This window comes from Urocitellus parryii, chromosome 2 (genome assembly GCF_045843805.1).
Source record: "Urocitellus parryii isolate mUroPar1 chromosome 2, mUroPar1.hap1, whole genome shotgun sequence".
NCBI classification, from domain to species: Eukaryota; Metazoa; Chordata; class Mammalia; order Rodentia; family Sciuridae; genus Urocitellus; species Urocitellus parryii.
This window is the reverse complement of record NC_135532.1, coordinates 36132102-36157982: the sequence shown is the minus strand read 5'-3', so window position 1 is coordinate 36157982 and position 25881 is coordinate 36132102. Positions and strand designations below refer to the sequence as shown.

Below are 25881 nucleotides of genomic sequence, written 5' to 3'. Positions count from 1 at the left end.
GCTTCCTTGGCACTCACAGTCTCTTTTCTCTTAAAGCCATGAAGAAGAGTGTGCTTCTTGGTTTGAGCTCACACTTCTGAGACAGGCTGGTGCCTTACATTGATGGCTACTGGGGCTTGGTTTGATTATAAAGCAGCCCCCACCTGCCGTTCCCTACACACACCAAAAAAGAAAGAAAGAAAAAAGAAAGCAGCTTGGCACCACAGAGAGATAAGCTGACATACAAGCACAGTTAAGCAGTTGCTGTGCTCTGTCTGGGTGCTTTCCCTAGAAACACAGTGTCTTCGTTGAAAATTCTAAAGTTAAGCCAAGTGCTGTGGTATACAGGCCTGCAGTCCCAAAGACTCAGGAGGTTGAGGCAGGAGGATCACAAGTTTGAGGTCAGCTCGGGTGACTTTGCAAGATCCTGTCTTGAAATAAAAAATGAAAAGCTCAATGGTAAAACACCCCCACGTTCATCCCTAGAACTCCAAAATAAATAAAGAAAAAAGAAAATTTGAAAGAGTGCCTTCCACAGGAGAAACTACCCACTTGCTAACCTGGTACAGAGGCTCCCAGGAACTTCATGTTACAAAGACAGCAGCAAGATGGGATGCTAGGGGTTGCTGTTTGGTATCATTCTAGACTTCCAGATGATTAAATTAGAAAAAGCTTCCCAAGCTGACTCTGTCATTAAACAGAAGAACAGCTGGGTAATATTTAAGCTCAGAAACCCAAAGCACCAGCACTGGTGGCACTTTAATTCATGTAACCTGGCCAGATTTTTTTTTTTTTTTTTTTTTTGGTACCAGGGATTGAACTCAGGGGCACTCAGCCACTGAGCCCTTTAAATATTTTATTTAGAATCAGGATGTCACTGAATTGCTTAGGGCCTCACTAAGTTGCTGAGGCTGCTTTGAACTTGCAATCCTCCTGCCTCAGCCTCCTGAACCACTGGGGTTATAGGTGCAAGACCAGTTTATGACATGGAACCGTCCACAAAGCACACAGATTATCAGGAAAAGAAATGGACTCCATGTCAAGCACAGAATATACAGTAGCAGCACCCAGAAATGAAGATGAGAGGGACACTGCTCACTACAAGGTCCCCTGGCAGACCAGCCAAAGCCCCTCTGTGGAATCTATTCCTTGAACTTGGCAGATTTTATAACTCCCCTTAGGATGTCCTCACTTATCAGATCAAACCTTTTAATCTGGGGTTGGGGATATCTTGACTTCTCCTTAGCTATCACAAAAGGCAGTTGGAGTTATTAATGGGCATCCTTCCTACCACTCTGCAGTGCTGGTGGCTGAATGAGCTCAGCAGTAGCAACAGTAACAACAGCAGACCCTGCCACAGGGCTTGGAATTGCCCTGTGATTGGAAAAGATCGCCCTTTCTTAGCACCCCTCATCTCCTCCCCTCCAAAGAAACATCCTTTGAAAACTCATGAGTACAAATTCTCACCCAAAGAAGAGTCAAAATGCTTTCCCCACTTCCAGGCAGGCAAGACTCTCTTTAGTCTGGTAGACTCCTTCAGTGCATTTTTGTTAGTTTCTGAAATGCCCGTATGGAAGGTTCTATTGACTCCCTAGCATGCTTTTCTCCCCCAATTGTGCATGTGTGTCTATGTGTGCACACGCCGGGAGGAGTGGCTGTCAGTCTTCATCACCAGCAAATCTCCACCTGGAACACACATAGACACAACCGCTGCACAGGACCAGTAAGATGAGCACAGTGTGACTGAGCACCAGGACCCCTACGGCAAAGAGGTACAGGGTTTTGTCACAGTATGCCTGGGGCTGCTGGAAAGGGGGAATAAAGTCAGGCAGGTACACAGAGAAGACCCAGTAATTCCCCAGAATAAACCAGAGGAAGAGGAAGAGGCTGAGGATGAGGTGCACGTAGTATTTGTGCGCGTTCTGTCTCCAGGGATACTCATCGTCGTCGTCGTCATCAATCACCAGAGCCTTGGACAGAAGCCGCCTCATCCTGGTGGAGTCATGCAGCAAGAGAGACACCTGGATAGTAGTGGGGTGGGGGTCATAGGGGAGGATGGAAAAGTTGTGGGGAACAGAGGGAGTAGAAGGGGGGAAGATGGGGAGAGAGACAGAGAGAGGTTATGAAAAGTACATATACTGGAGTTGGAAGATCTGCTAAAGGAGGACATTTCATTTGAAGAATTAGAATTGGAACTGGCATGAATGAAGACATCAATCCATAGTCAGCAAGCTTGCTGGCATCTTCCTCCTGGATGCAGGAGCCGGTTTGGGTACTGGATTAGCTGGCATAAATTTACCTCTGTAGTGAGGCTTGGACCAAATGGCCTTTCTAGTTTTCTAGCGCATTTTCATGACACCTAACAGTACAGGAATGATACCTGGTGGATGCTAACGCACCTCCCAGCCAGGCCCTCTGTCTTAGGAGGAACTATTCCCCTGCCACTTGCAGGCCACGTCACTGGCCTGGCGGCTCCAGGCATCACTGGTCCCTTCCTGTCCTCCTCCTACCCACCCAAGCTGATTTTCTTTGGGCTGTTTCCACCCTTCTCTGTCCCCAGGATCTGCATCTTGAGTGGGGCCGTGGAGCGAGAGCATTGTCCCCGCTGTCCTCACATATCCCTCAAGTCAAGAGCACACACCTTCTCCTTTGAGCAATACTCTGGGGGGACAAAGACCATCTCTTCCCCTGGCAGATGGCCCCTGCCTGACTCCAGTCTGACACCCCTTAGAAAGTCAGTTTCCATTTGATTACACAAAGAATCCCCATTGCTACCAACCTGACTGGCCTCAGACTCCATGTCTCAGTGTTCCCCTTGGAAAACACAGCCGGGGAAGACATAGCCTTCTTTGCTGGGGAGACCTTTGGCCATTCCCCGGCTTCCCTGTGATTTCCTCTGAAAACCGAATCTGCTTATCTGTTCTATCCCAGCTCCCCAGCTCCCCTATGGCCAACCTCAGTGCACCCCTAACCCAAGGACAGCAGGGCTGAGAGGGAATCCTCTGATGGCCACGAGCATGCAGGTTGGTGAGGGGAGAAACTCAGAGCCCGAGGGAAATGGAAGGTTAGGGACGAGTCAAGAAATGTCACCAACGGGATCCAGACTGGGGCAGTGATGGGGACAATGATATCAAGAGGGCTGGGGAGCAGAGGAGCCTGAGCTGTGCATTTGAGGTGTGTGACAACCTCGGGTTTGGACTTGCTCCATATAAAATTCTGGATGGACATGCAGGTGATGGTGGCCAGGAGGGGGTGGTCAGAGGCTGGTGGTGAACAGAGACAGGTGAGGGCTGTGACTGAGATATGGGAGTTATCTTTGTGCTGGTGACAGTGACTCTGGAAATGGACATTGCACAAAAGGACAGACACCCTGGTGCTGGGTGAGGTGCTTCATGTACAGTACCTCATTTAATTCTCTCAGCAATTAGGTGCCAAATAAATTTGTGCACAGAAGGACCCAAACAGAAGCCATCAGGCTACAGAGTCAACAGCGATGTTTGTTTGCTGTGTGGTGTAATTTACAGGTGATTTTGATGTTCTCCTTGGTACTTATCTGCATTCTGTTGCTTTCGACTGTAGAGAGCTATTATTTATGAAAAAATAGCAAACCTTAAGTAGTTAGTCCAAAACTTGGCACTTATGACTGACTTTATTTAATACCTATACTAGCCTATGAGCTGTGTATGACTAACCCTGCTTCCTGGTCGAGGACACTAAGGCTCAGAGAAGTTAAGTCACTCGACTCAGTCCACAGTGAGCGAAGAATGAGATGGAGCCAGTATGGTGGCACATGCCCGTAATCCCAGTGGCTCCAGAGTTTGAGGCAAGAGGACTGCAAGTTCGAAGCCAGCCTTAGCAACTTGGCAAGACCCTCAGCAAACAGTGAAATCCTGTTCCAAAAATAAAAAAGTAAGAGGACTGGGGATGTAGTTCATTGGTAAGGAGCGTCTGGGCTCAATACCCAGTACCAAAAAAAAAAAAAAAAAATGAGATGGCCATCGGCCCACACGTGTCCGACCACTATATATAACTCACCACATGGTGCTGGGATCAGCGTGGTTCTCTCCTGTGCCAGGGAGCCCTCCCATTTGGTATTCCTGTTCCAGCTCTCTAGGAACAAGACCTGCAGCTTGGCTGGGAGGCAAGATGTTTCTCTAAGAAGAGCATTGGGACACTTCAAGGAGTCTGGCATGGAGCTGGCTCATCCAGGAGGGCTTCCTGGAAAAGGCGGCAGACTCAGGACCCCTTCAAGAGAGGAGAGGGGGAGGACCTCCTGGGAGGGAGAGTGGCATGGCAAAGACAAAGGGAGATGAGAAAGCCCCTCGACTGGAGCAGAGGCCTCGGTGAACACCACCTTTCTTTTCCTCATCAGCTCAGGTGGCAATGCTCTGGACGTTCTAGAACACGGCCCAGCAGACTGCCGTGAGCATCACCTCATTCTTTGGGCAAATCCCCTACCCATCCTAGGTCTAGAGAGGATAAATTGTGCTACCTGCCCTCCGGGAGGTCTGTTCCCTTGCTCTTGGCGCACAGGGAGCCACAGGACACCCAGGGTCCTTGGTTCAGGGCTGTCCTCTTCAAACTGGTTCCTGGGCCCAGTGACGCCATGAGAGAGGAACTAGGTGGGGCTCAGGCATTCTGCCACGGACACCAGGAAGCTACAGTAAGGGGACCTGCCCCAGGCTTTCCGGAGCCAAACTTGTCCCTTGCTTCTCCACCAACATTTTGAGTTGTGTGTTCTTTCAATAAACTACCTCCCAAGTTAGAGTTTTTTTCTTTTTCTTTTCTTTTTCTGTTATTGGTGTTCATTGTACTCAAAAGAATCCTTCCTGATGCCAGTTCCTGCCTCACGGGGGCGCTATGAGGATGGAATGAGTCCTAAATGGGGGCACAGATGTCAGCACAGCACCTGCTAAAGGCAAGCTGCTCACGGTGGCACTAGGAAGAGGGACACTGGAGGTGAGGTGGAGTGTTGGGTAAATAATGGCCATCAGATCAACGTGGGTTTTTTTTTTTTGTTGTTGTTATTGTTGTTGTTTTTAGTTGTAGTTGAACACAATACTCTTATTTTATTTATTTATTTATTTTTTAATGGGGTGCTGAGGACGGAACCCAGGGCCTTGCACGTGCTACCCGAGCGCTCTACCACTGAGCCACAACCCCAGCCCCAGATCAGTGTTTTTGAAACTTTCTTTTAACATGATCCAAAGCAACAAATACATTTTACATCATGACCCAGAAATTGGGTAACTCAAAGTCCTTGGGAGCTCAGAGAAGTCCTGGTCTGTGCTGTTGTCCCACCATGATGATTATTAGAGTCCCCTTGTCCTCTCAAAATTATTTCCATTTGGATGACAAACAGGCAGGTGTCCATATATAGTATCACACAATACTTATTAGGCACTCTCATAGTTTCTGTTTTATTTTATTTTTAAATCAGATCACAACCTGCTAAATGCATTTTGTGACCTAGTAGGTCATGACCGTCAGCTCTTTTTGGTAACTCCGGGAAATGCCACCTCATTTCTCAGATTTCTCTTTGAATGCGATACCTTGATGCTATGTGGTGCATTTCACTAAAGATGCTGGGCTGGGCAAACTGTGTTGGGGGGGCGGGTGTTAAACACAAAGCATTATCATCACAAGTAAACTTGGGCCTCTGGAGGCACCATAAACCTGTTTGCTGCTGCTCTATTGTTATGGACTCACTGTATATTACCTCACCATGTTGAGCACCAAAATTTAATTTGGCTTCAAACAGTTTTAGATGGCCAGGAAAAAAAAATCGATGCTGTTTATTAGAGCCCTGGTTTGTTCATTAAAATAAATTACCTTTGGGTTCTGAGCTGGCTTTTGTAAAGGAAAAGCTGGCTGTTATTAGGAGGCTGACTCTGTGGACAGTAGCAGCTCTACAGGAAAGTTCCAGGTAGCAACCTGGTGATGAGGCAGTCAGCTGGGGATGGATGACACAGGTAATTACTGCAGAAAACTTTGCTCTTGTTTTGAGCATCTCCTTGGTGCCCAAGGCATTGCCTAACACCTGGGGGCCACAGGGGATATGCAGCCTCCTGGAGCTGACAGCCCCTGGGTTTCTTTGGAGCCAGACAGAGCCTCAGGAGAATTCCTGGGGAATGTTGTTATAGGGATGATAACGTGTATCTGTACATTCCAGAACATTGCCCACCAGAACACTGCTGTTGGGAAATGAAGCTGCAATGGTTTGTTCAAAATCAGATATTTCCCAAGATGTCATAGAGCTTATGGATATCCATTACATAGGAGAACACATATTTTTAAAGACATTCCTTTGATGTCTTAAATCAATAGCATGACCAGCGCCTCTGGCCAAGATCTTTTGAAGGATCCCAGCACCAGGAGGAAGTTGGCAAAGAAACCAGACAGTGACTCTGAATGAAATTTTATATATGGCACTCTTGATTCTGTTTTCTCTATTGTGTTGTTGCTTCATTTTTATGAGTCCTCTTTGGAAAAAATAGATACTATGTTTTCTAGTTTTGATAGGAAGCTGTGAGGTGGGCTTGGAGGTTAGGAAGAGTCACTGATAAGCACAGGTTGACCTGAGGTACTTTTGGCAAGTGTAACATTTCTGTGACCAGGGATTTTGGAAACCTAAGTTTCAGCTCTGCATGCCACTTGATATTTCTTCTTCAGTCTCTTTCCTGTTTGAACTGATGCCAATACAACCCATGAGCTAATTAGGTCTCTACATGGGCTTGAGAGTCAGAGAGAAGCTCTCTTAGCACCAGACACCAGAGTTTAATGGTTGGTTGACGACTGAAGCCAGTTTAATTCCACGTGGTCAACTGACACATAGCAAAAACAGAAATACAAACCCCTAAACAACATACCTTTCAGCTGAGTGTTGCAGTGCATGCCTACAACCCCAGCTACTCAGGAAGCTGAGGCAAGGGGATTGCAAATTTGAGGGCAGCCCCAGCAACTTAGTAAGATCTTATCTCCAAATAAAAAGGGCTGAGGGTGTAGTTCAATGGCAGAGTGCCCCTGGGTTCAATCCTCAGCACCACGTGCTCTCTCTCTCTCTCTCTCTCTCTCTCACTCACACACACACACACACACACACAAACCCACCTTTTCACCAAATGCAAACTCTTCTGCCCTAAACAGCATACTTTTTAAAAAAAGAAGCACAAAAAAAGGTCGTGATGAATTCAATGGCCAAACTGGCTAGTCAGTTGGTCACTCCTCTGTTGGTCACTCCTCTTGTTAGATCCAAACTAAAACTTAGCACATTGAACTCAATAGCAGGAAGAAAGCTATTGCAAAGATATCCAACCCTTGGTGAAGGCCCCTCATCTGGAAAAATCTGTGATTCTGAAGCCAACCCTGTCACTTCAACGCCTCACTTAGGGGGATATTGTCCTAGCACCCTGTGAGTAGCTGAATATTAACAGGTATGTTCCACCCTGACAGTAAGTAAAACTTGAGCAAGAAGGACAATCCATAGTTTAAATACTGAGATTTCATCTCCAGTTAGAATGGAATTTTCAAGAATGCAAGTAACAATAAATATTGTCAAGGATATGGGGGGGGAAAGGCACACTGATACATTGCTGGTGGGACTGCAAATTGGTGCAACCACTATGAAAAGCAGTATGGAGATTCTTCAGAAAACTTGGAATGGAACCACCATTTGACCCAGCTATCCCACTCCTCAGTCTATATCCAAAGGACTTAAAATCAGCATACTACAGGGACACAGCCACATCAATGTTTATAGCAGCTCAATTCACAATAGCTAAACTATGGAACCAACCTAGGTGTCCTTCAATAGATGGATGGATAAAGAAAATGTGGTATGTATACACAATGGAATATTACTCATCCAAATAAGAGAAATGAAATTATGGAATTTGCTGGTAAATGGATGGAACTGGAGACTCTCATGCTAAGTGAAATAAGCCAATCCCAAGAAACCAAAGGCCAAATGTTTCCTCTGATATGCAGATGATAACACACAATAAGAGGCAGGGTTAGGGAAGAATAGAAGTTCATTGGATTGGACAAAGGGGGATGAAAGGGAGGAAGGGGGATGGAAATAGAAAAGACAGTAGAATGAATCAGACATAATTTTCCTATGTTCATATATGAACACATGACGAATGTAACTCCACATCATGTACAATCACAAGAATGAGAAGTAATATTCTATATATGTTTAATATGTCAAAATACATTTATTGTTATATATAACTAAAAAGAACAAATAAAAAAAAAACAAAACCTTACCTTTAAGGCACCGATGATCCCACCCACTAGCAAATATAAGGGAATGAGAGGCTGTATGGGGCAGTCCTCCAAAAACTTCATTCCTACCCAGGGAAAGCAGAAAGGGATTGAGAGATGCATTCAAGAGCACCAATCCTGGTTATGAAGATGAGCTTAACACCTACAAAGGCCAAAATGTTAGTTCCACAAACCATAACTCCATTCCCTGCTCTGCTGGTGGGATCCTCTTGGCCTCATGGGCCACCCGATCTTCAGGATGCTTGGTGGGTTGACTCTGTATATCCCACTCTCCTGGCAGAATGTATATCAGGAAGCAGAGAAGTTATTTTTGTTAAAAGCAACGACTCTTCACTCGGGCCTACAGATGCCCAATGGGTAACTAAAAGCAGGACGAAGATTGGCATCTCAGCCTTCATTCTGTATCTGTCTCCTTTATTATCTTCAACTTTGGGTCAGGGGTCTGCTCAGCTCGGCATATAAGCATATTAATCCCTTAAGGAGTGTTCATCTCATAACTAGTAATACAAGGTCTGTTAACCCCAGATTTACCTAACTGGTCTCATTTCCCTCTGAGACGGAGGCAGGATCTGCAGCACCCTGTTTCAGATCCATGGGGTGATGCCGACAAGGACTACACCTTCCAGGAACAACTGGAGCAGGACATTAACCCATGATGGGACCCCTAAGCAGCAGCCATCATCTCATGGGAACTGAATTGCCTCCTTCCAGGATCCCAGGTCCTCTCGAGAGACAAGGACTTCTCCAGAGCCCCCTTGCAGAACAAGAACTGAGAGAATGATCAATCAGACCACTTAATTACACACCCCTCTTGCCCCTGCCCCAGTTCTTCCCCTATTTAAAGCTAAAGCTCCTGCCAGCACCCAGAAGGCAGGGCTGAGAGGCTGCGGGTCACTTTGCCTTCCCAGTGTGGCCCTATCGTTTGTAGTTCTTTTCCTGTTCTTCACCATCCCCTTTTTTGTTTGGTGTTTGGGGCAAGGAGGTGGATCAGGTTTGTTGGGATCCCTGGCGTCAGGCCTCTGGCCGACAATTCCAGGAACAAATGAATCATCCGACAAAGCAGGGACAGACGTCACTGCACCTTTCATCCGGGGACTAAGTGGTCATGAGTGTACCGTGCTTTTATGAAAAGCTGGTGTATGTGTGGCAGTTCACGCTTTCAAGGACTCTTTTCACAAAAGGACTTAAAGAATCCCTTTAAACACTCAGTTCCCTTGATATGCTTAAAATAAGGTTCAATTTATGGGTCACATTCCCAAAATGCATCCACTGAGTAAAATGAGGCCTTTATTCTCCCCCTGCTTCCAGGGGGCAGAGGAGCCAGCAGGAAGCCCTTCCACCTGAGCAGGGCTGTTGTCATGGTCATTTTGTCATTACCACTGACCCTTTTGCTCCCTGGACCCCCAAGCTGGGAGACTTGTATTTCCTGAGGCATCTTTAGCAACTGGGTATGGAATACTGCTGACCACCCCCCCGGCTCAGACCTCCACACTCTTCCTTCAGGATCATATTTCTTCCCAAAACAATGCTTTCTCTACTTTTCTTAGATCTTTATCTTCTAAGCCTATTATTAAGCAATAATACGATGCATCTTTTTTTAAATACAAGAAGGAAATGTCTTATTTCCCTCATTAACAAAACTAGTTCCAATGACCAGGCCGCAGAGGGGTTCAAGCACACAACTCTTCTGTGTAGAGGCATGGATGGATATGTGCCTTCATATTGCCAAGGTCCCTGTGGGCACACAGGGCTGTGTGACTACATCAACCATTTTAAAACTGATACATGATCCTTCTTTCGCCTCCTGCTTTAACCACCTGGAAAACAATGAGCTGAGAGGGCCTCTCTCTCAGGACTGAGGCAGTTTGTAAAGCTAGGGGTCATGTTTATTGCCTTGGGGAGTCTCCTGAGGCTCTGGGATGACCCCTAACCACAATGGAATTTTCACGAGCAAGATATAAACCTTTACAGCTGGGCACAGTGGCACAGGCCTATGATCCCAGCAGCTCAGGAGGCTGAGGCAGGAGGACCGTGAGTTCAAAGCCAGGCTCAGCAAAAGCAGGGCACTAAGGAACTCAGTGAGACCCTGTCTCTAAATAAAACTCAAAATAGGGCTGGGGATGTGGCTCAGTGGTCAAGTGCCCTTGAGTTCAATCCCTGGTATCCACCCCCCCACCCCCACCCAAAAAAAAAAACAAGAAATAAACCTTTACAGTGTTAAGCCACTGAGATTCAGGGTTAATTTGTGACTACAGCATAGTTAAATTACTTGATTAATTTGTCAACAGGGTTCTAAGAAGGGAATTCTCAGGTTGAACTAGTCTCCTGTTTAAAACACATTTGATTTGACATTTTATTTCTCAAAAATGCCTAGATATGGGAACTTAAGCAGAGGAAATTTTTCTCGATGACTGCATCATGTTTCATTGACATTATTGAAAATTTCTAAATGTACAGATATAAATATAAATTCAGGGCCCCAAACAGAGTAAAGTCCTCCACACACATTGATTGGATCATCAACCTATATGACGTGCCTTTCCAGTTTCTCTGATGTTTGTTTGAAACCATTATCAAATGGAAGTGCTCTCCAAGTCTCAACACAACCTTTCCACACAAAGACATTCAAGTATTGGATGCCAAATTTGTTGGGTATGAGCTGCCTTTACCATTCAAAAGCCAGCTGTGTAATGAACATTGAGTAATGACTTATATATCTGCTCATTCCTAATGAATAAGAACAGCTGCTGCTCACAGGAGAGTCGATCCATGCACAGATGGCTTGCAAAGATCCCAATCAACTCAATCAACAGTCTTCCTCTGTGTTCTTCGAGTGTTGCTTAGGTCCTACCTGAACCCTAGATTTTCTTTCTGTCTGATCTGCAGTATCACAATGATACCCTTTGGCTTTTTCGAACTCTCCCCAAAGCAGTTGATAATATTGCTAGAGATAGTGATTCCCCACCCACACAACAATATTATGGTGTGTGTGTGTGTGTGTGTGTGTGTGTGTGTGTGTGTGTGTGTGTATATGAGTGTTGACAATTCTTATTGTGACATAATAGCCAAACAAAAAATTGTAACCACTGAAGCGTACAATTCAATGGCATTAATTACAATCAGCATCTTGTGTGACCATCACCATCATCCATTTTCAAGAACTTTTCATCACTCCAACGCAAGCTCTGAAATTGCTACACAGCAACTACCCAAGACCTACTTTCTGCAATGGATGTAGTTATTTGAACATAGTGACCATGTCAATGAACTCATGGACGCTTGGTGAATGAGTTGTTAGCTGGTGAGTGAGGTGGTGAACAACTAGCCACAGCTCCACAGTCTCTCTTACACTACTGATTTTGCATAGAACACTGTCTACAGGGCATTTCTGATCTCCCAAGCTGGGTGTGACTAACTTCTTATAAACTCTTCTTGAAAGAGCAGAACCATAAATGGAAGTTAATTTTCAAACTAACTCTAATAATGGTAGCTTCCAGATTTGGGCAAGTGGTTGAATTGTTTTCCTCTTATATTAAATGGCCCCAGAATGTTTTGCTCTTTTAGTTCTGGGCAACTTTGATATTTTATTTTATTTTCTCTCTCTGTTGTTGTTTAAGCTGTTTGTATTTTTTTTTTTTTTTTTTTTTTTTTGGTACTGGGGATTGAACCCAGGGCATTTAGATACATCCCCAGCCTTTTTTATAGTTTATTTAGAGACAGGGTCTCACTGAGTTGCTTAGGGCCTTTCTAAGTTTCTGAGGCTGGCTTTGAACTTGCAGTCCTCCTGCCTCAGCCTCTGGAATTACAGGTGTGCACCGCTGAGCCCAACTCAGGCTATTTATCTTTTTATTTCTCTTTCTCTGTCTCTCTCTTTTTAAAAAAAAAAAAAAAAAAAACCAGGGTACTGTTTTTGTTTATTTCTATTTTCAGAGTTGTATTTTTTTAGTATAAAATTTACTGGACATAAAATCAACTATTTTAAAGGAAACCACCCAATGGCATTTAGCATATTCTCAATGTTGTACAAACATCCCCTTTATCTAGTCCCGAATAGCTTCATCACCCTAGAATGAAACCTTGTACCCATTAAGCAGATGATAGGGTACTGGGTTTGTTGTTGTTGTTTTCAATAACTCCTGCACCTTTTTAAAATTTCTGCCCCATATCCTTTGAGCTTGGAACCTAGAACACTGGCTTGCTAGGCCTCAGGGTAAATAGGGCATCGACCTTCTGCATGCAGATCTCAGGGGCTCCCATTAGCGATTTCAAGAGCATGAGATTAGTTCCACAGACATGTGCCAGGGACTTTTGGCTTCTCAAGGAGTCCACTCCTACTCCCCTGCCACCTCCCCTGTACTTCACACTTGCAGATTATAAAGTTGTTTAATCCGTGCAATCAGGGAGCATTTATTATTCACTCATTCCGCAAAAACATATACAGTGAGCTGGTACTTTCCTTGGGCCTCGGATGCATTTTTCCTATTGTTCACAATGGGCTTCCTCACGAGAACATAGGAACTGGGAAGGGGCCTCGGGCAAATTCGGCCTCGTGACTCCTAAACCTGGGCTAGGAAGATCAGAATCTTCTTCGGACAGTTTTAAAAGCAGATGCCTGTCCCCACCCCAGACACACCTCATCAATATCTTCCAGGGCGGTGACCAAGAATGTTCACCAGTCACTCTGTGACAGCAAACAGATAATTGGGGACGACTGATCTTGCCAGCCCTGCCTAAGCACAGTTGATGCTTAAACATTAAGTGCTGTCACCCCCGCTCCACCCCCGCTGACCTGCAGCTTCCTGCAGCACAGCAGCCAGCTCACCTGTGAAGGCCATGGACAGCGGCAGGACCAGGAGAGCCGTGAGCGCGAGAATGAAGCAGGCTGCAAGGAGAAGGAGCCGGGTTAGGAACATGCCCTTTTCATTTCCTTTTCCCTGGGGTTTACTTTGCACTGGGAAACCCAAGCTGCTCCCAAGTCTTCAGTGGGCAGATAGGAGGAGGTCAGGGCTGGCCTGGGACTTGCCCAGGTGGGGGCATTTCTGAGAGCCTCACACCTCTGCCGTCATGCTGCCAACTCGAGGCCCGGGCTTCCTCTGTGACCTCTCCAAGTCGGACAGCTTACAGAACAGGGATTCGTCAACCGCTGCTCTGCTCACACAGGAGGCCAGAAGCCAGTGGGCTTCCCCGAGCCAGGCAGGAGTGACACTGGCTTCCTGGGAGCCTGTACCCAGGGAAGATGGTTCTTCTCTTTCCTGAGTAAAATTCACTTTATCACTCAGAGAATTTGCTTCATGAGATCTTCCCTCTCCATTTAGTGATATATATGGCTTGAAGATGGTTTGAACATGTCCCAAAAGGTTCATGTGCTGAAAGGTTGGTTTTCAGTGTGGTGATGTCAAGAGGTGGTACCGAGAGGTGGTGAGACCCTCAGGAGATGGGGCCTAGGGGTAGGAAACTAGGTCACTGGGGGAACCGCCATTGGAAAAGACTGTTTCCTTTTCCTCTCCTTTGCCATGTTGTGACGTAGTCAAAGGACCATCACAGGAGGCTAACAGATGTGGCCACTCAATCTTGGACTTTCAGACTCCAATGCTGTAAGCTAAATAAACTTTTTTCCTTTATAAAGTACCCAGCCTCCGATACTTTGTCATAACAACAGAAAATGGACTCATACAAGCGGTCTCCTGTTGCATCTCACAACTAAACACACAGGGTCACTCCAGGTGAACAGGGCTGTGTGAAATAACCAGAGGTAGAGAAATACCTTTTTCTTTGTGTCCTGTGATGGCTCCTCCGACCTTAGGGGTCCATGGAAAGAAAGAGAGAGAGAGAGAGAGAGAGAGAGAGAGAGAGAGCGAGCATGTGCTGAACCCTTTTATTGGGTAGAAGCCATTCAAATGAGGTAAGGGGTCAGGTTTGGTGGGGGGGTTGAGTCTAGCTTCATGATGTCTACTGTCAGGAGATTGACTGACATCTAGGAAGGCCACACCCAAAGGCAGAACAAGAGATGGGGACACACAAAGGGAGTTTCCATGGAACATTCTATCCCAAACAGGGCAACGGGGTAGGATTACAAAAGAATAGGTGAGTTAGCTCAACCCCAGGGTGTGCCTAATCAGAAGACTGGCCTTGCTATCCGGGCAGGGGAAAAGACGGAGTCACGAGTCACAGCATTACTGCCCAGAATACAGTGATCTCTCAGGTCCCTGTGGTGCATCAGGACTGGAAGCCATGGTAACTCAATGTGGCTCCCCACAGTCTCCTAAAACCTCTTCGTGACACAGTGTGACAGAGCTCTGAACTGACTTGGAGCTTTTTTTCCTGTTCATGACACCAATTCATCCTTTAGATACTGAGAAAGAGCAGAGTCACGGGGACCGAACAGGCCTGAGTCCAAATCCTGGCCTTGGCCCTGTCCCTCATTACCAATGTGGCTCTGGGCAAATTTGTTGACCTCCTGAAACCTCACCTCCCTTTCTTGTCCAGTGTGTTAGCAGAAGCACACACGGAGTTCAACATGTGGCAACCATTACAATAAGGCCTTTACTATTCCTCTTTGGTTCCTGACCTGTGAAGTGGCCTGCAGACACAGGTTTTGCTGGGCCAGCATTATTTTAAAGCATGAATCTGAACATCTTTTGGGTAGAAATGCACCCAGTTCCCACTGCCAAAGTCTGGAGAGCATCACACACTTACATTTTTACTGTGTCCTGTTGCCAGCCCTGAGAACTGAGGTAGGATTGCTAAGGTGGTAGGTGGTCTCTGCAGTGTCTATTTCTTCCCCTCAAGGTCATCACCCCAATTTTTTGCTCTGGTTTCCACCTCCCCACTCTCCTGTGCTGTGTGACAGAAGCTCACTCCATCCTGGGTGTGGAAAGGGACATGGCAGTTTAACTCTGAATGGACCAGCATAGTCCCACTCCCTGGACAGGGTATCATTTGATGGATGGGCTCATGACTCTTTGGGGGAGCTTTTCCTGAGAACAAGGAAAAAGCTTTCTCACTCTTCTGATAGAAAGGTTCTCCCAGTTGCTCTGGGGATTGTTGGTACCCATTTTGCCACCCTGAGGGACAACCAGCCTAAGAATGAAGCTGACATCATGGGAGGCAAGAAGAAAAGCAAAAGAAAACTGGGTCCTTGATGGCATTTGTCACCCAGTGAGTGATGCTAAACGACTTCTTGGATTTCCATTCACATGAACCAATAAGCCCCTTTATTAGTTAAGCCAGTCTGAGTTGGGTTTTAGTGACACTGAACTTGCTGCAATTGGTTTAATTTATAAGGTCCATTCTGATTTGAATTGTGAAAGATCTCAGATTTATTTGCTGATTTCAGTCATCTCTGAGATCCAAAGCTACACCTCACACGTTCCCCAAATGACACGAGTTCTGATTACTCAGTCGTCCAGAGCAGAAGGGACAATACAGGGGCTGCCCCCTTAAGACTCCCTCCATGCCAATCTTGACCTTCACCTGCAGGAAATGTAGAGGAGAGCAGGCTTGCAGTGGGCTCTGCCTCCATCCCCACTGCTCCCCTCAAACCATCTTTCTCTGAATCAGCTTTAATACTGACCATTTGTACAATCCCACAGGCCATGAGCTCAGGAAAACCTGGCATTTGACACCATCTTGGAATTCCAAATGACTTTATCTTTGAACTTGTGTTTTCTAAGTGATGTCTGATGGGACAGTGAAGCATGTGAGCCGATTATAAGCAATATTCTTGTCTGCCATCCCTTTGCCGCTGCCTTCTTATATATATATTGCTCTTGAATTCTGGTGCACCCACGATATGTGGGGGTTCAGCAAGTCTCAGAATCAATTCAAGGTAAGTGGATTGTGACTAGTAAGGAGAGGCCTGGCAACCCTCAGAAGCCACATCCCATTTGAAGCAGAACTGATTCAAATGCAGACCAGGCGAGGAGGTTTCAAGAAATAGGAGCCATCAAGAAACCTTGTCTTCTTGCTGACCAATGAGTCTCCCCATACCCACCAGCCCCTCATCCTGCAGTTGATTCGAATGAAGCCGTAGCTCCTTCCCCTTTGGGAGGTCTTCCCTCGGTAAGCCAAAGGTGGAGTGTTGGCAGAATGTGTGCATATCAAAAAGTGAAATGACCACAGTTAAAGTTAGTTTTGTGTGGTGTGTCCACTGTTCTGGTGAAAACAGAAATGCACGTTGGGTCATGCTACGAAACACAAATTGTGTCATTTTGATGACTCCACGTATGGGTTAAATGCTCTTATAGTTGCATTTAAAACTAGCATGTAAGGACGAGGGACGTAGCTCAGTGGTGGAATGCTTGCTGAGCATGCCTGGGTCCTGGGTTTGACTTCCAGCATCACAAAAAGCAAACAGAAAACTTACCCAATATTAAGATGAGTAGGAAGATCTATGTGAAAATTAAATGCTTGATTTTCCTCTACTTAAAAGGACATTAAATAGCAAATAAAAAGTACTATGACAGGTCAAAAGGAAAAAGTTTTATATTTTAGAAGCTTAAACAGTGCTTCCCCCATCCCCCGCTTGTTCAAATGAGGTGTTCCTAATTTTCATTTTGCACTGCCCCTGAAAATTATAAAGCAGGCCCTATTGGTCACGGATGACACAGCACAGCTGGCAGGGGTGGCCCATTAAAGTGAGAATCTCACTAGCAACCTCTGTCTTAAATCTCAATTTAGAGTAGAGTCAAGAAATTTCTTGCTGCTGAACAAGAGTAAATCAAGAGTCAATGAATCCCATTCTCTAGTTCTGACTTTGCAGCTTGTTGCCAAGATGAGAAAGTGATTGACATCCTGGAAAACCCTCATTGAACTGCAAACTTGGGACAGATGGTGCCACCTGGGCGCATGTGTAATCCAGGTGCTCAGTGACACAGAGACACTGAGCCCCTCCCAGGGGAGCCACCTGCCACTCCACCTTTCCCTCTGCTGGGTGGCAGAATACAGACTATGCCATTCTGGCATGAGGATTATTTTGAGCTAAAGTCACTTAAATAATTCTGGATGCAGGAAGTAGGCTCTGCCCTTCCCCCTTTCTTCCTGAAAGCTGAAGACAAAACCCCACATGAAAGATGTCCTCTCTCTGCCAGAAGGAAGGTAACGTTATGGTCACCTAGGATGAGCCACTGAGACCAAGAGAATTCCGTACATACAAATCTTGTAAAAATAGTTCTTATCTTCTGTTACCTCCCCCATCCCATGTAATTTGGTTACTTTTCCACAATTGCCTTTCTTTGTTCGGCCTAGTATAAAAGCATTTTAAAAGGTTGGCTACTTCTTTTGGGTCTTCATTCCTTATAAACTGTCGAATGTCTCATAGAACTCATATTAAATAATTTTGTATGCTTTTCTCCTATTAATTTGTATTACCTTGTGGAAGACCAACCTTGCATGTGACTGAGTCACACTCCCCGGCTGGGTGCTGAGGCGCTCAGTCACAGAAATGTGGCAGAGCTTTCCCCATCCTTCTTGGGTACCAGGGTTGGTGTCTCGTGCATGGGTGTGTCTTGCTACAGCCAATGGGTGGAGCTACGATCACCGGTTCCTTTGTAATATAACCCCTTGCCCTGTTTAGGATAGAATCTTCCATGGAAGTGCCTTGTGTGTGTCCCCTTCTCTTACTGAGCCCTTGGGGTGGCCTACCCAGGTGTCTGTCAACCTGCTGACAGTGGACATCATGAAGATAGACTCAGCCCCCTGAAACCTGACCCCTTGCCTCGTTTGAATAGCTTCTCCTCTATAAAAGGGGTCAGCGCGTGCTCTCGCTCTCTTTCTTCCTGAGAACCCTTAAGGTCAGAGGAGCCATCACAGCGACCCCAAAGAAAAAGGTATTTGTGTCTCTTGTGTGGTTATTTTATGCAGCCCAGTCAGCCCAGTTTAACTGGAGTGACCCCTGAGCCTTTTAGTCGAGAGAACAGAAACCCGGCATTACCTCATTTTAATTCTCAGGCCCAGATGAAAAACCCAAAGAGAGTAAAGATAAAAATTTGTCTCCCTACGCTAGCTCTGAGCAGGGCAGGGAGAGACGGCTCAGGCCAGAACATTCCTGATGACCACCCAGAGGAGCACGTGGAGACTCCCTGCTTGGAGCCACACACCTGGACTCACAACCCGCTCCCTTCCTCCAGGCCCCAAGGTTTCAATGTCCTCATTTCAAACATGAACCTAATTCCAGGTCTTTCCTAAAGTGTTAAAATGATCAAATGTCATAGTCCATGCAAGGCACAAAAATACACTGTCACATAATAAACACTTTCAGCCATGAACAGGATGATTGGTGTGGTTTGGATATGTGATATTCCTGAAAAAGCTCATGTGTGAGACAATGCAAGAATGCTCAGAGGTGAAATGGTTAGATGATGAGAATTGTGACATAATCAAGGGCTTAATCTACTGACATAGATTAGTCAAGTGGTAACTGTAGGCAGGTCGGGAGTGGTTAGGGGAGGTAGGTCACTGGGGGTGTGCCTTTGGGGTCTGTATACTTTGTCCTGGGTGGGTGGAGCTTGCCTTCTCTGTGTGCTTCCTGTTGCCCTGTCCTGAGCTGCTTTCCTCCAACACACCGTCTACCATGTTGTTCTGCCTCACCTCAGGCTCAGAGCCATGGAGTTGGCCATCTATGGACTGAGACCTCTGAAACCAGGAGCCCCAAATCAACTTCTCCTCCTTTCTGTTTTCTTGTTGGATTTTTTGATCACAGTGTTGAGAATGCTGACTAAAATAATAATTATTATTTTCCCTTTGTGATGGAAGGAGACTGATTTCTCCTTGTATGTCAACCCTCACATAGTTATCAAATGGAGAACTGTGAAGGCAGTAAAGGAGGGATGCTCTGTGGTCATCATGGATTTTGAAAGGGCTGAGAGTGTTCTAAGCCTGATCTTCTTCTGTGGACCTGACGGCATTTCTTCACCCAGGTCCAAGCTTCATTAGAATCTGTCTCTCTAGATCATCACTGTTAAGGTCAAACAAGTTCCCCCTCACTCTCCAAACCTTGGAGCCATGATTCTCCGACTCCCACAGGTCATTCTAGACCTGTCAAACCAGAATGGCAACAAATGGGAGCTGGGTATCTGCATTTAAGGTAACTCCCAGGTGACAGTGAAGTAGCCACCTTTCTGTGACCCTGTTTGCACAGAATAGGGCGAGGCACTGTGCGGGGCTGGCCTGCGGGGTTCACAGGATGGAAGCCATCAGCAGTTAATGGTGGTCGGGCTTCCTTACCCCTCAGTCCTAATAAAGACTCCAATCCATAGTCCTGTCTCCTGGGGGATCTGTGGTCCTTGGTCACAAGAGTTTTCTGAAACAGAGGTTGAATTTCCTGGTGATGTCACTACCTCAAACAGTGATCTGACAGCACTGACCACTGCCAATAAATACTGCTTTACCTTTGAGTTTATTAACAGGATTCCAATGTGGCTCAGAGTACCTACCATATTCTGTCTCTGAAAAAAATGAGAATTTCTAACCATAAATTCCGTTCCAAAACGGATGTATGAAACAGCTGAATCCACTGAGAAACCCAAAGGAATGAATAATTCTGAATGAGAGCAATGGAGAAGGATGTTTGAATCAAAATGTTGGAGTAGTCATTCTTCATGCCAAGAACACAGATCAACTGATTCTTGATATACGTGTGAGACTGAGAAAGGACCACGTGGGAGTGCACCCTCCTCAGGCCAGCTTCTGGATTTCTGGTTCAGGATTCTTGCTCACATCTTAAAATGAATTTGATGGACATAGGCTGCTCTCATGCTGCTGTCATGATTGTCAGAGGTCTAGGCATAAGAGTAGGTGTTAAAAATATATTATTACCCAGCAGTAGGTTAAAATAGGTAGCTGCAAGCATTATAAGCATCCTTTTAAGCGGGTAATCTTGGCAGGGAAAGTGGGTAGCCTTTGGATTAGTCTGTTCCCAAGGATGCCCAGACTCTGTTTCCTATAAACAACAAGTGCACCTTCTTCTCTCTTACCTAAACAGTTTTAGTGCAGAGACTGAGACCAGAATCCAGTAGTTTTTCTCACAACACCATCCTTTGGGAGTTCCTCTGAGCTACCTAATACCTAGGAGACCACTGACAGAGTGCAGGAGGATAAACCCAAACTATGCTCCTCTTCCAAGTTACCCTCTCCACTTGCTATAGCTATGATAGAACTCAAACCTCAATCTCCTAGGCCACTTCTGCCCTCTCCTGGTACTTTCAGTAATGCTGCCTGATCTTTAGCACCCATCCTTTTATCCCCCACCCAGCACTCTGTGTTACCTTATTCCAGAGGCTCCCACCAATCTCCATGATCAACAGCCAAAGTTGGTGGCATCCGGGTGAAGAGATCAATGAGGAGGCACATATATAATTTAGCCCCAAAGCAATCCGAAGACACAGCCAGACTGGGGCCTTGGACACCAATGAGGTGCAGAACCGAGGGAAAGAAAGGAGTAAAAAAATAACTCTAGTGCTGTGCTTGGATAATAAGAATGGTAAAGATATGGACAGAAATGTGACAGATGGAAACAGGAGAGCTTTTGGGTAAAGGGCGTTTCGAATTCATTGCATTTAATGTGCCAGGTGAAGCTACTAGAACCTGGGATTCCAGAACTCCAGGATTTTCTAAAATCATCTCCATTGTTCACATTCTCGACTTCCTAAAGTTTCAAGATTTTCAATTATTCATGCACCAGGATGAGTTAGTAGGGAATATTGGGCTCCCTGGTGTTTCTAATCTCCTTTGATCCCTGAAAAGAGATAACGACCTCCTGCTTCTTGGAGCCCACAGGAGCAATTCCATAGGAACGTCCTATGAGAAATAATGGGTGGAAGAGCCCAGGAGAGGATGAGCAACAGAGGGGGAGCTGATGAGGACCGGAGTTCTCTGGTGGAACCTGTGGTTGCTCGAACCCCTTCCTGTCAGGGAACTGCTGCAAGGAGTTACCTGGGTGGAGGCCCCGCCCCATCATGAAGACCCTGATGCTCTAAGTTGGACACCTGTGTGGGCCCAAGAGGAAGGAGAGTGTGCTGCTGTGCAGTTGTGCATGAAAGAGAGGGCCTGGGTGGGCTAAGGGATGAGTGAGGGGGAAATCCTCACTCAGGGAAAAGATGCCCTTTTCTTCCCATGAAAGTGCTATCAGCTATCTAGCTCTATATCCTGAGGTGGTAGCTGCCAAGAGGGCACCTTTTAAAAAGTTGCCACAGGGATTTATGTGGCCTTGCCCAGCCAGCAGGATCAGACTCGCCACAGAGGCCCAAAAGAGGTAAACATGACCCCTAACCCCAATCCCACATCCTGAAGTCTTATATGATCCCCAGTGACCAAGATTGGTTCTCCTACTACTATGACACATGGGAGCTTAGAGTCAGATTAATTTTATTTTCAGGGGGAGCAGTCTTCAAGTTTCAAAGGTACACCAAAAATAAACCAATATAAGGGCTATGGATGTGGCTCTGTGGGAGAGCATGTGCTTAGCACGTGTGAGGCCCTGGGTTCAATCTCTAGCATCAAAGATAATAACAAATTTTTAAAAGTGCTCTTTCTCATAGCCAGAATTGTGGAATAAAACCCACGGGTCTCTCTCAGTATATGGACTTGCATGAACCCCCTCATCACTGGGGGGCTATGAATGTCACCTAGCATCACAGTCCTCGGGGTCCTGTCTCAAGCAGAAGGCCTCTCTCCCAGGGCTGGACACCTCGTGGCTGATGTCTCCTTGTGGAGTTAAAGAAGACTTCCCAGATCCCCTGACAGGTGAAATAGCCCTACTCCACCATGCCGATGGCGTCTGATTGGATTATCCTGTGAGGGCTGGAGGCCACTCTGCACAGCTCAGGAATTCATTAAGGCTTCCTGGTCGTGAGAGTGATCCTCAGGGGCAGCAGAGGGTGTGGGCAAGTCAATGTGCCAGAGCAGAGGAGCTTGCCAGAGAGACGGTGCCAGATGGCAAGGACAACCAGGGCAGCAGAGCAGCCCAGGAGGGCTTCAGAAAGCTCTGCCAGGTGACTCACCTGAGCCTGAGGGCACAGGAAACCCAGGCCTGCTTCCTCAAAAGAATGAGCAGACAGAAGCAGCACTTCTCTCAGACCCCAGCCCCACCCCCATCACGTAGCTCACTTCACGCCTGGATAAGGGACAGCCACAAATCAACCTGTGGATACCTGAGCATAACTTGCCCCGCCCCCAGGTACCTAAAGATGTAGGTAGGACTTGATGGGAAATGTGGAAAGTGTAGAAAAATCTTACAGAAGACGATTTAAAAGTCACCCAAAAGGAAAACCCGTATATGCATCTAGAGCAGTATGGGATCAAGTTTAGGATTAGGGCAGGGTGGCCAAGTTTTCTCAGCCTGAATTCTAAAAGAAATGTTAATTGTGAAAATTCTTAAATATTCAGAATAGAGAGAAAAGGAGCAAATGTTCAGATACCTGCCACTTGTTTTTTAAAAATATTTTTTAGTTGTAGACGAACACAATACCTATATTTCCTTTTCCTTTTTCTTTTCTTTTCTTTCTTTCTTTTTTTTAAATAAATGTGGTGCTAGGGATCAAACCCAGTGCCTCATGCATGCTAGGCAAGCACTCTACTACTGAGCCACAACCCTACCCCCACTCGAGGTTTTATGTGCAGCTTTTTAAGTGTTTTAACATTTTAGTCAGAACTAATCTGGTGTGCATTTTTGAGGGATAAGGATATTCTCTTATATAACCTGAGTGCAGTTAGAGCTCCTTAAATTTACACTGATACAGTACTTTAATCTACCGTTCATTTTTCAATGTTGAGAACCTACTAAAGTCCTTGTCTCCAATCTAGGGTCAGATAATACATTTTGTTATCCTATCTCTTTTACCCCTACTATACCAAATTTCACCAAATAATCACTGCAGATTTTATGTCTTTTTTTAAAAAAAAAAAAGTGGAGTAAGACCATTATGTAAAACCTTTTCTTTTTAAATTTGTCGGTATTACTTAAGCATCATTTATTACTAAACTGTTTTGCTCCCATATTAGGATGCATGGAATTCTTGTGCATATTCGTTAGAATTGAATAGTCCAAATCAAGGCACGTTATTATTTCTACAGTCTTTCTTTGTTTCGTATGATGTTGGCATTTTTGAAGGATTCACACCTCTCCGTTCAGTTTTAATAGAATGCTCCTCACTCTGTGTTTATCAGATGTCCCTTGTGTTTAGGTTAAGGTTATGCATTCCTAGCCTGATGACTGCATAGATGGCCGCCATCTGTCCCTTGTTGGTGACGTTAATTTTAAACCCCAGAGTTTGGCCCAATTTCTCCACTGTATAATTACTATTCTTTTTCTCCCTGCGGTCAATAAGGAGTCTGTGGTTAGAGTTTAAGACAATGCAAATATCCTGCTTGTCACCAAAATTTCCTCTTCGGTTCAATATCTAATGACGATTCTGGGCATAGAGAGGAAAACTCAGGAGGCAAATGGAAACTGGCCCTTTGGGGGAAGTTGAAATATTTTTGTCCCATTGAATATTCCAGAGTGAGAAAGAAGGCAGTGATGTGAGAAGAAACAGGGACCAGACGACAAAGGGCCTGAAGAGGTTTGGAGTGTCTGTTCTCTTCTGCAGGAGGTGGGTTGGGGGGTCACTGCACGGGCTGGATGGAAGATAGGAGGGCGGTTAGAGGCCTCTCCATCATCGAGGCTGAGTTGGCCTAGCCCACAACCCGAGAGCTCTGGGGTCAGGGAGACACAGATAGGGCAGCTCAATATTATACCACTTCAGGGGCATGTGCGGAGTTAACAGCCTAGAGCGCTGGGTTTACTGTGAGCACAGGAACCCTTGTTTTAGTCATCTTTGTGCTGCTGTGACCGAAAGGCCCAACAAGAACAATGCAGAGGAGGAAAAGTTCATTCAGCGCTCATGGTTTCTGAGGTTCATTCCATAGTTGGTTGACTCCATGGCTCTGGGCCCCAGGTGAGGCAGAACATCATGGTGGAAGGGTGTGGCCGAGGGAAGCAGTTTAGGACATGCCACCGGGAAGGAGGGAGAGAGAGAGAGAGAGAGAGAGAGAGAGAGAGAGAGAGAGAGAGAGAGAGAGAGAGAGAGAGAGAGAGAGAGAGAGAGAGAGAGAGAGAGCGAGAGAGCTCTCTGCTCACCGAGGACAAAATGTAAACCCCAAAGGCATGTCCCCAGTGTCCTGTCTCCTCCCACACGCCCTTCCTGTTTACAGTTACCACCCAATTAATCCATATCAGTGGATCAAATGTGAGCTTTTGAGAGATACCTCGTGTCCAACCTATAATAATCCCTTTTTTTCCTGAGTAAGTCCTCTCTTGCCAACCTGATGATCCAGGTGGGTTCTCATTGATAGACAGGAAGGATACATATGTGTATGTGTGTAGTGGTGGGAGGGATTAATTTCAGGAGGATTTAGAGTGATGGTGTAGCTAATGGTGTCTGTATCCCTGCAGCAGTGAAACAATCCACGTGTTTTCATTTCTTGAGCAGCAGAGCAGCACCTGGACAGAGGTGCCAGCACTTCTGTCCCACCCTGGCCCTCAGCAATTCATATATATATATATATATATATATATATGGTGTGGGTGTGTGGGTATGTGTATGATAGTTATATTCATCCAAGGATTAAGGGAGCCATAGCTCCCAGAACTGTCTGTGGAAGAACAATGTTAGGAGTGTCTCAGGAGAATGAGATGGATGTTATATTATGTTGGCCACATAAACTAAGGAAGAATTTATAAGCTGGCAATTCCATTCATGTACCCACATGGTCATCTGGCGGCTATTATTGAGCTCCTACTATGTGTCAGGAATTACTGGAGATACTGGGGATGCAGGAAATCTCCTAGGAGGAGTGGTGGGAGGTGGGGAGTTGATGAGAGTACATGAATACCAAGAGGTATGCATGAGGAGGCAAGCACCCTCTATCAGCCTCTTGTTCCCCACTCTACCATAGCCCATTCTGTGCACTGACTGCCATTTGCTGATATTGCCACTCTAAAATTCATTGCTCAAGGCTTGCCTCAGTGTTCCCTTAATTCACATTTCATCAGCATGAACGTCAGACACATCCCACTGTGAGGTAAATAACTTCATCTCAAGGAGTCCTGAGGCATGGGTTCTGCCTTGGGGATATCCCAAATGTCACAATAGAGACTGGACTTTGTGTAATGTGGGCCACTTCCTCTGGACACAAAGGACCCCAGCAAGTGATGGTGCAGGAAAGTCCAATTTGTCAAGGACATGAAGTGGGGTACGGGTGAGCAAAGACTGCCCCAAATCCAAATCCAAAGTTTCCCATCTCCCCGCCATGTTGCCCAGCTCTGGTGCCATATACACTGGTGTCTTGGTGCCTCCATTCACAAAAGCCTGTATGTGAACTCGCAGGTGTCTGGACTGAACGCTTTGTCCTGGAGGTTAATAAGGAAGGAGCAGAAGCAGCCAGCAGAGAGCAGGCCCTTCCCCAGCTCTAACCTGGGGCCAAGCATGGACCATTCACAGGACTCATTCTGGCTCTAGCTCATCCTGTGACTCTAGACACCCAAACCCTTTCACTAGGGCATTTCCCAGGACATGACTCACCATTGCTGGCGATTTTAGAGATGCACTGATGACACGCCTTCTCCAGGCCGCCCGGCAT

The 25881-nt window shown here is 45.9% G+C and overlaps 1 protein-coding gene across 1 annotated transcript; it reads right to left on the bottom strand.

Moving 5' to 3' along the window:
* Positions 1-1637: 1637 nt before the first annotated feature.
* On the bottom strand, positions 1638-25881 carry Tmem272 (transmembrane protein 272). Its single transcript, XM_026393645.1, has 4 exons — positions 25824-25881; positions 13088-13147; positions 8248-8330; positions 1638-2000 (listed from the first exon to the last, which is right to left on the bottom strand). Exons 1-4 carry the CDS (start codon positions 25879-25881, stop codon positions 1638-1640), a joined length of 564 nt encoding a protein of 187 aa, XP_026249430.1.

Excerpts from the sequence above, each read along its gene's own strand:
- Tmem272 (XM_026393645.1), bottom strand. The coding sequence starts at position 25,881 with ATGCCGGGCGGCCTGGAGAAGGCGTGTCATCAGTGCATCTCTAAAATC. Across the intron at positions 8,331-13,087 it reads GCTGTCCATGGCCTTCACAG|GAATGAAGTTTTTGGAGGAC; the intron begins GTGAGCTGGCTG and ends TTCCCTGGGTAG. Across the intron at positions 2,001-8,247 it reads GGATCATCGGTGCCTTAAAG|GTGTCTCTCTTGCTGCATGA; the intron begins GTAAGGTTTTGT and ends ACTACTATCCAG.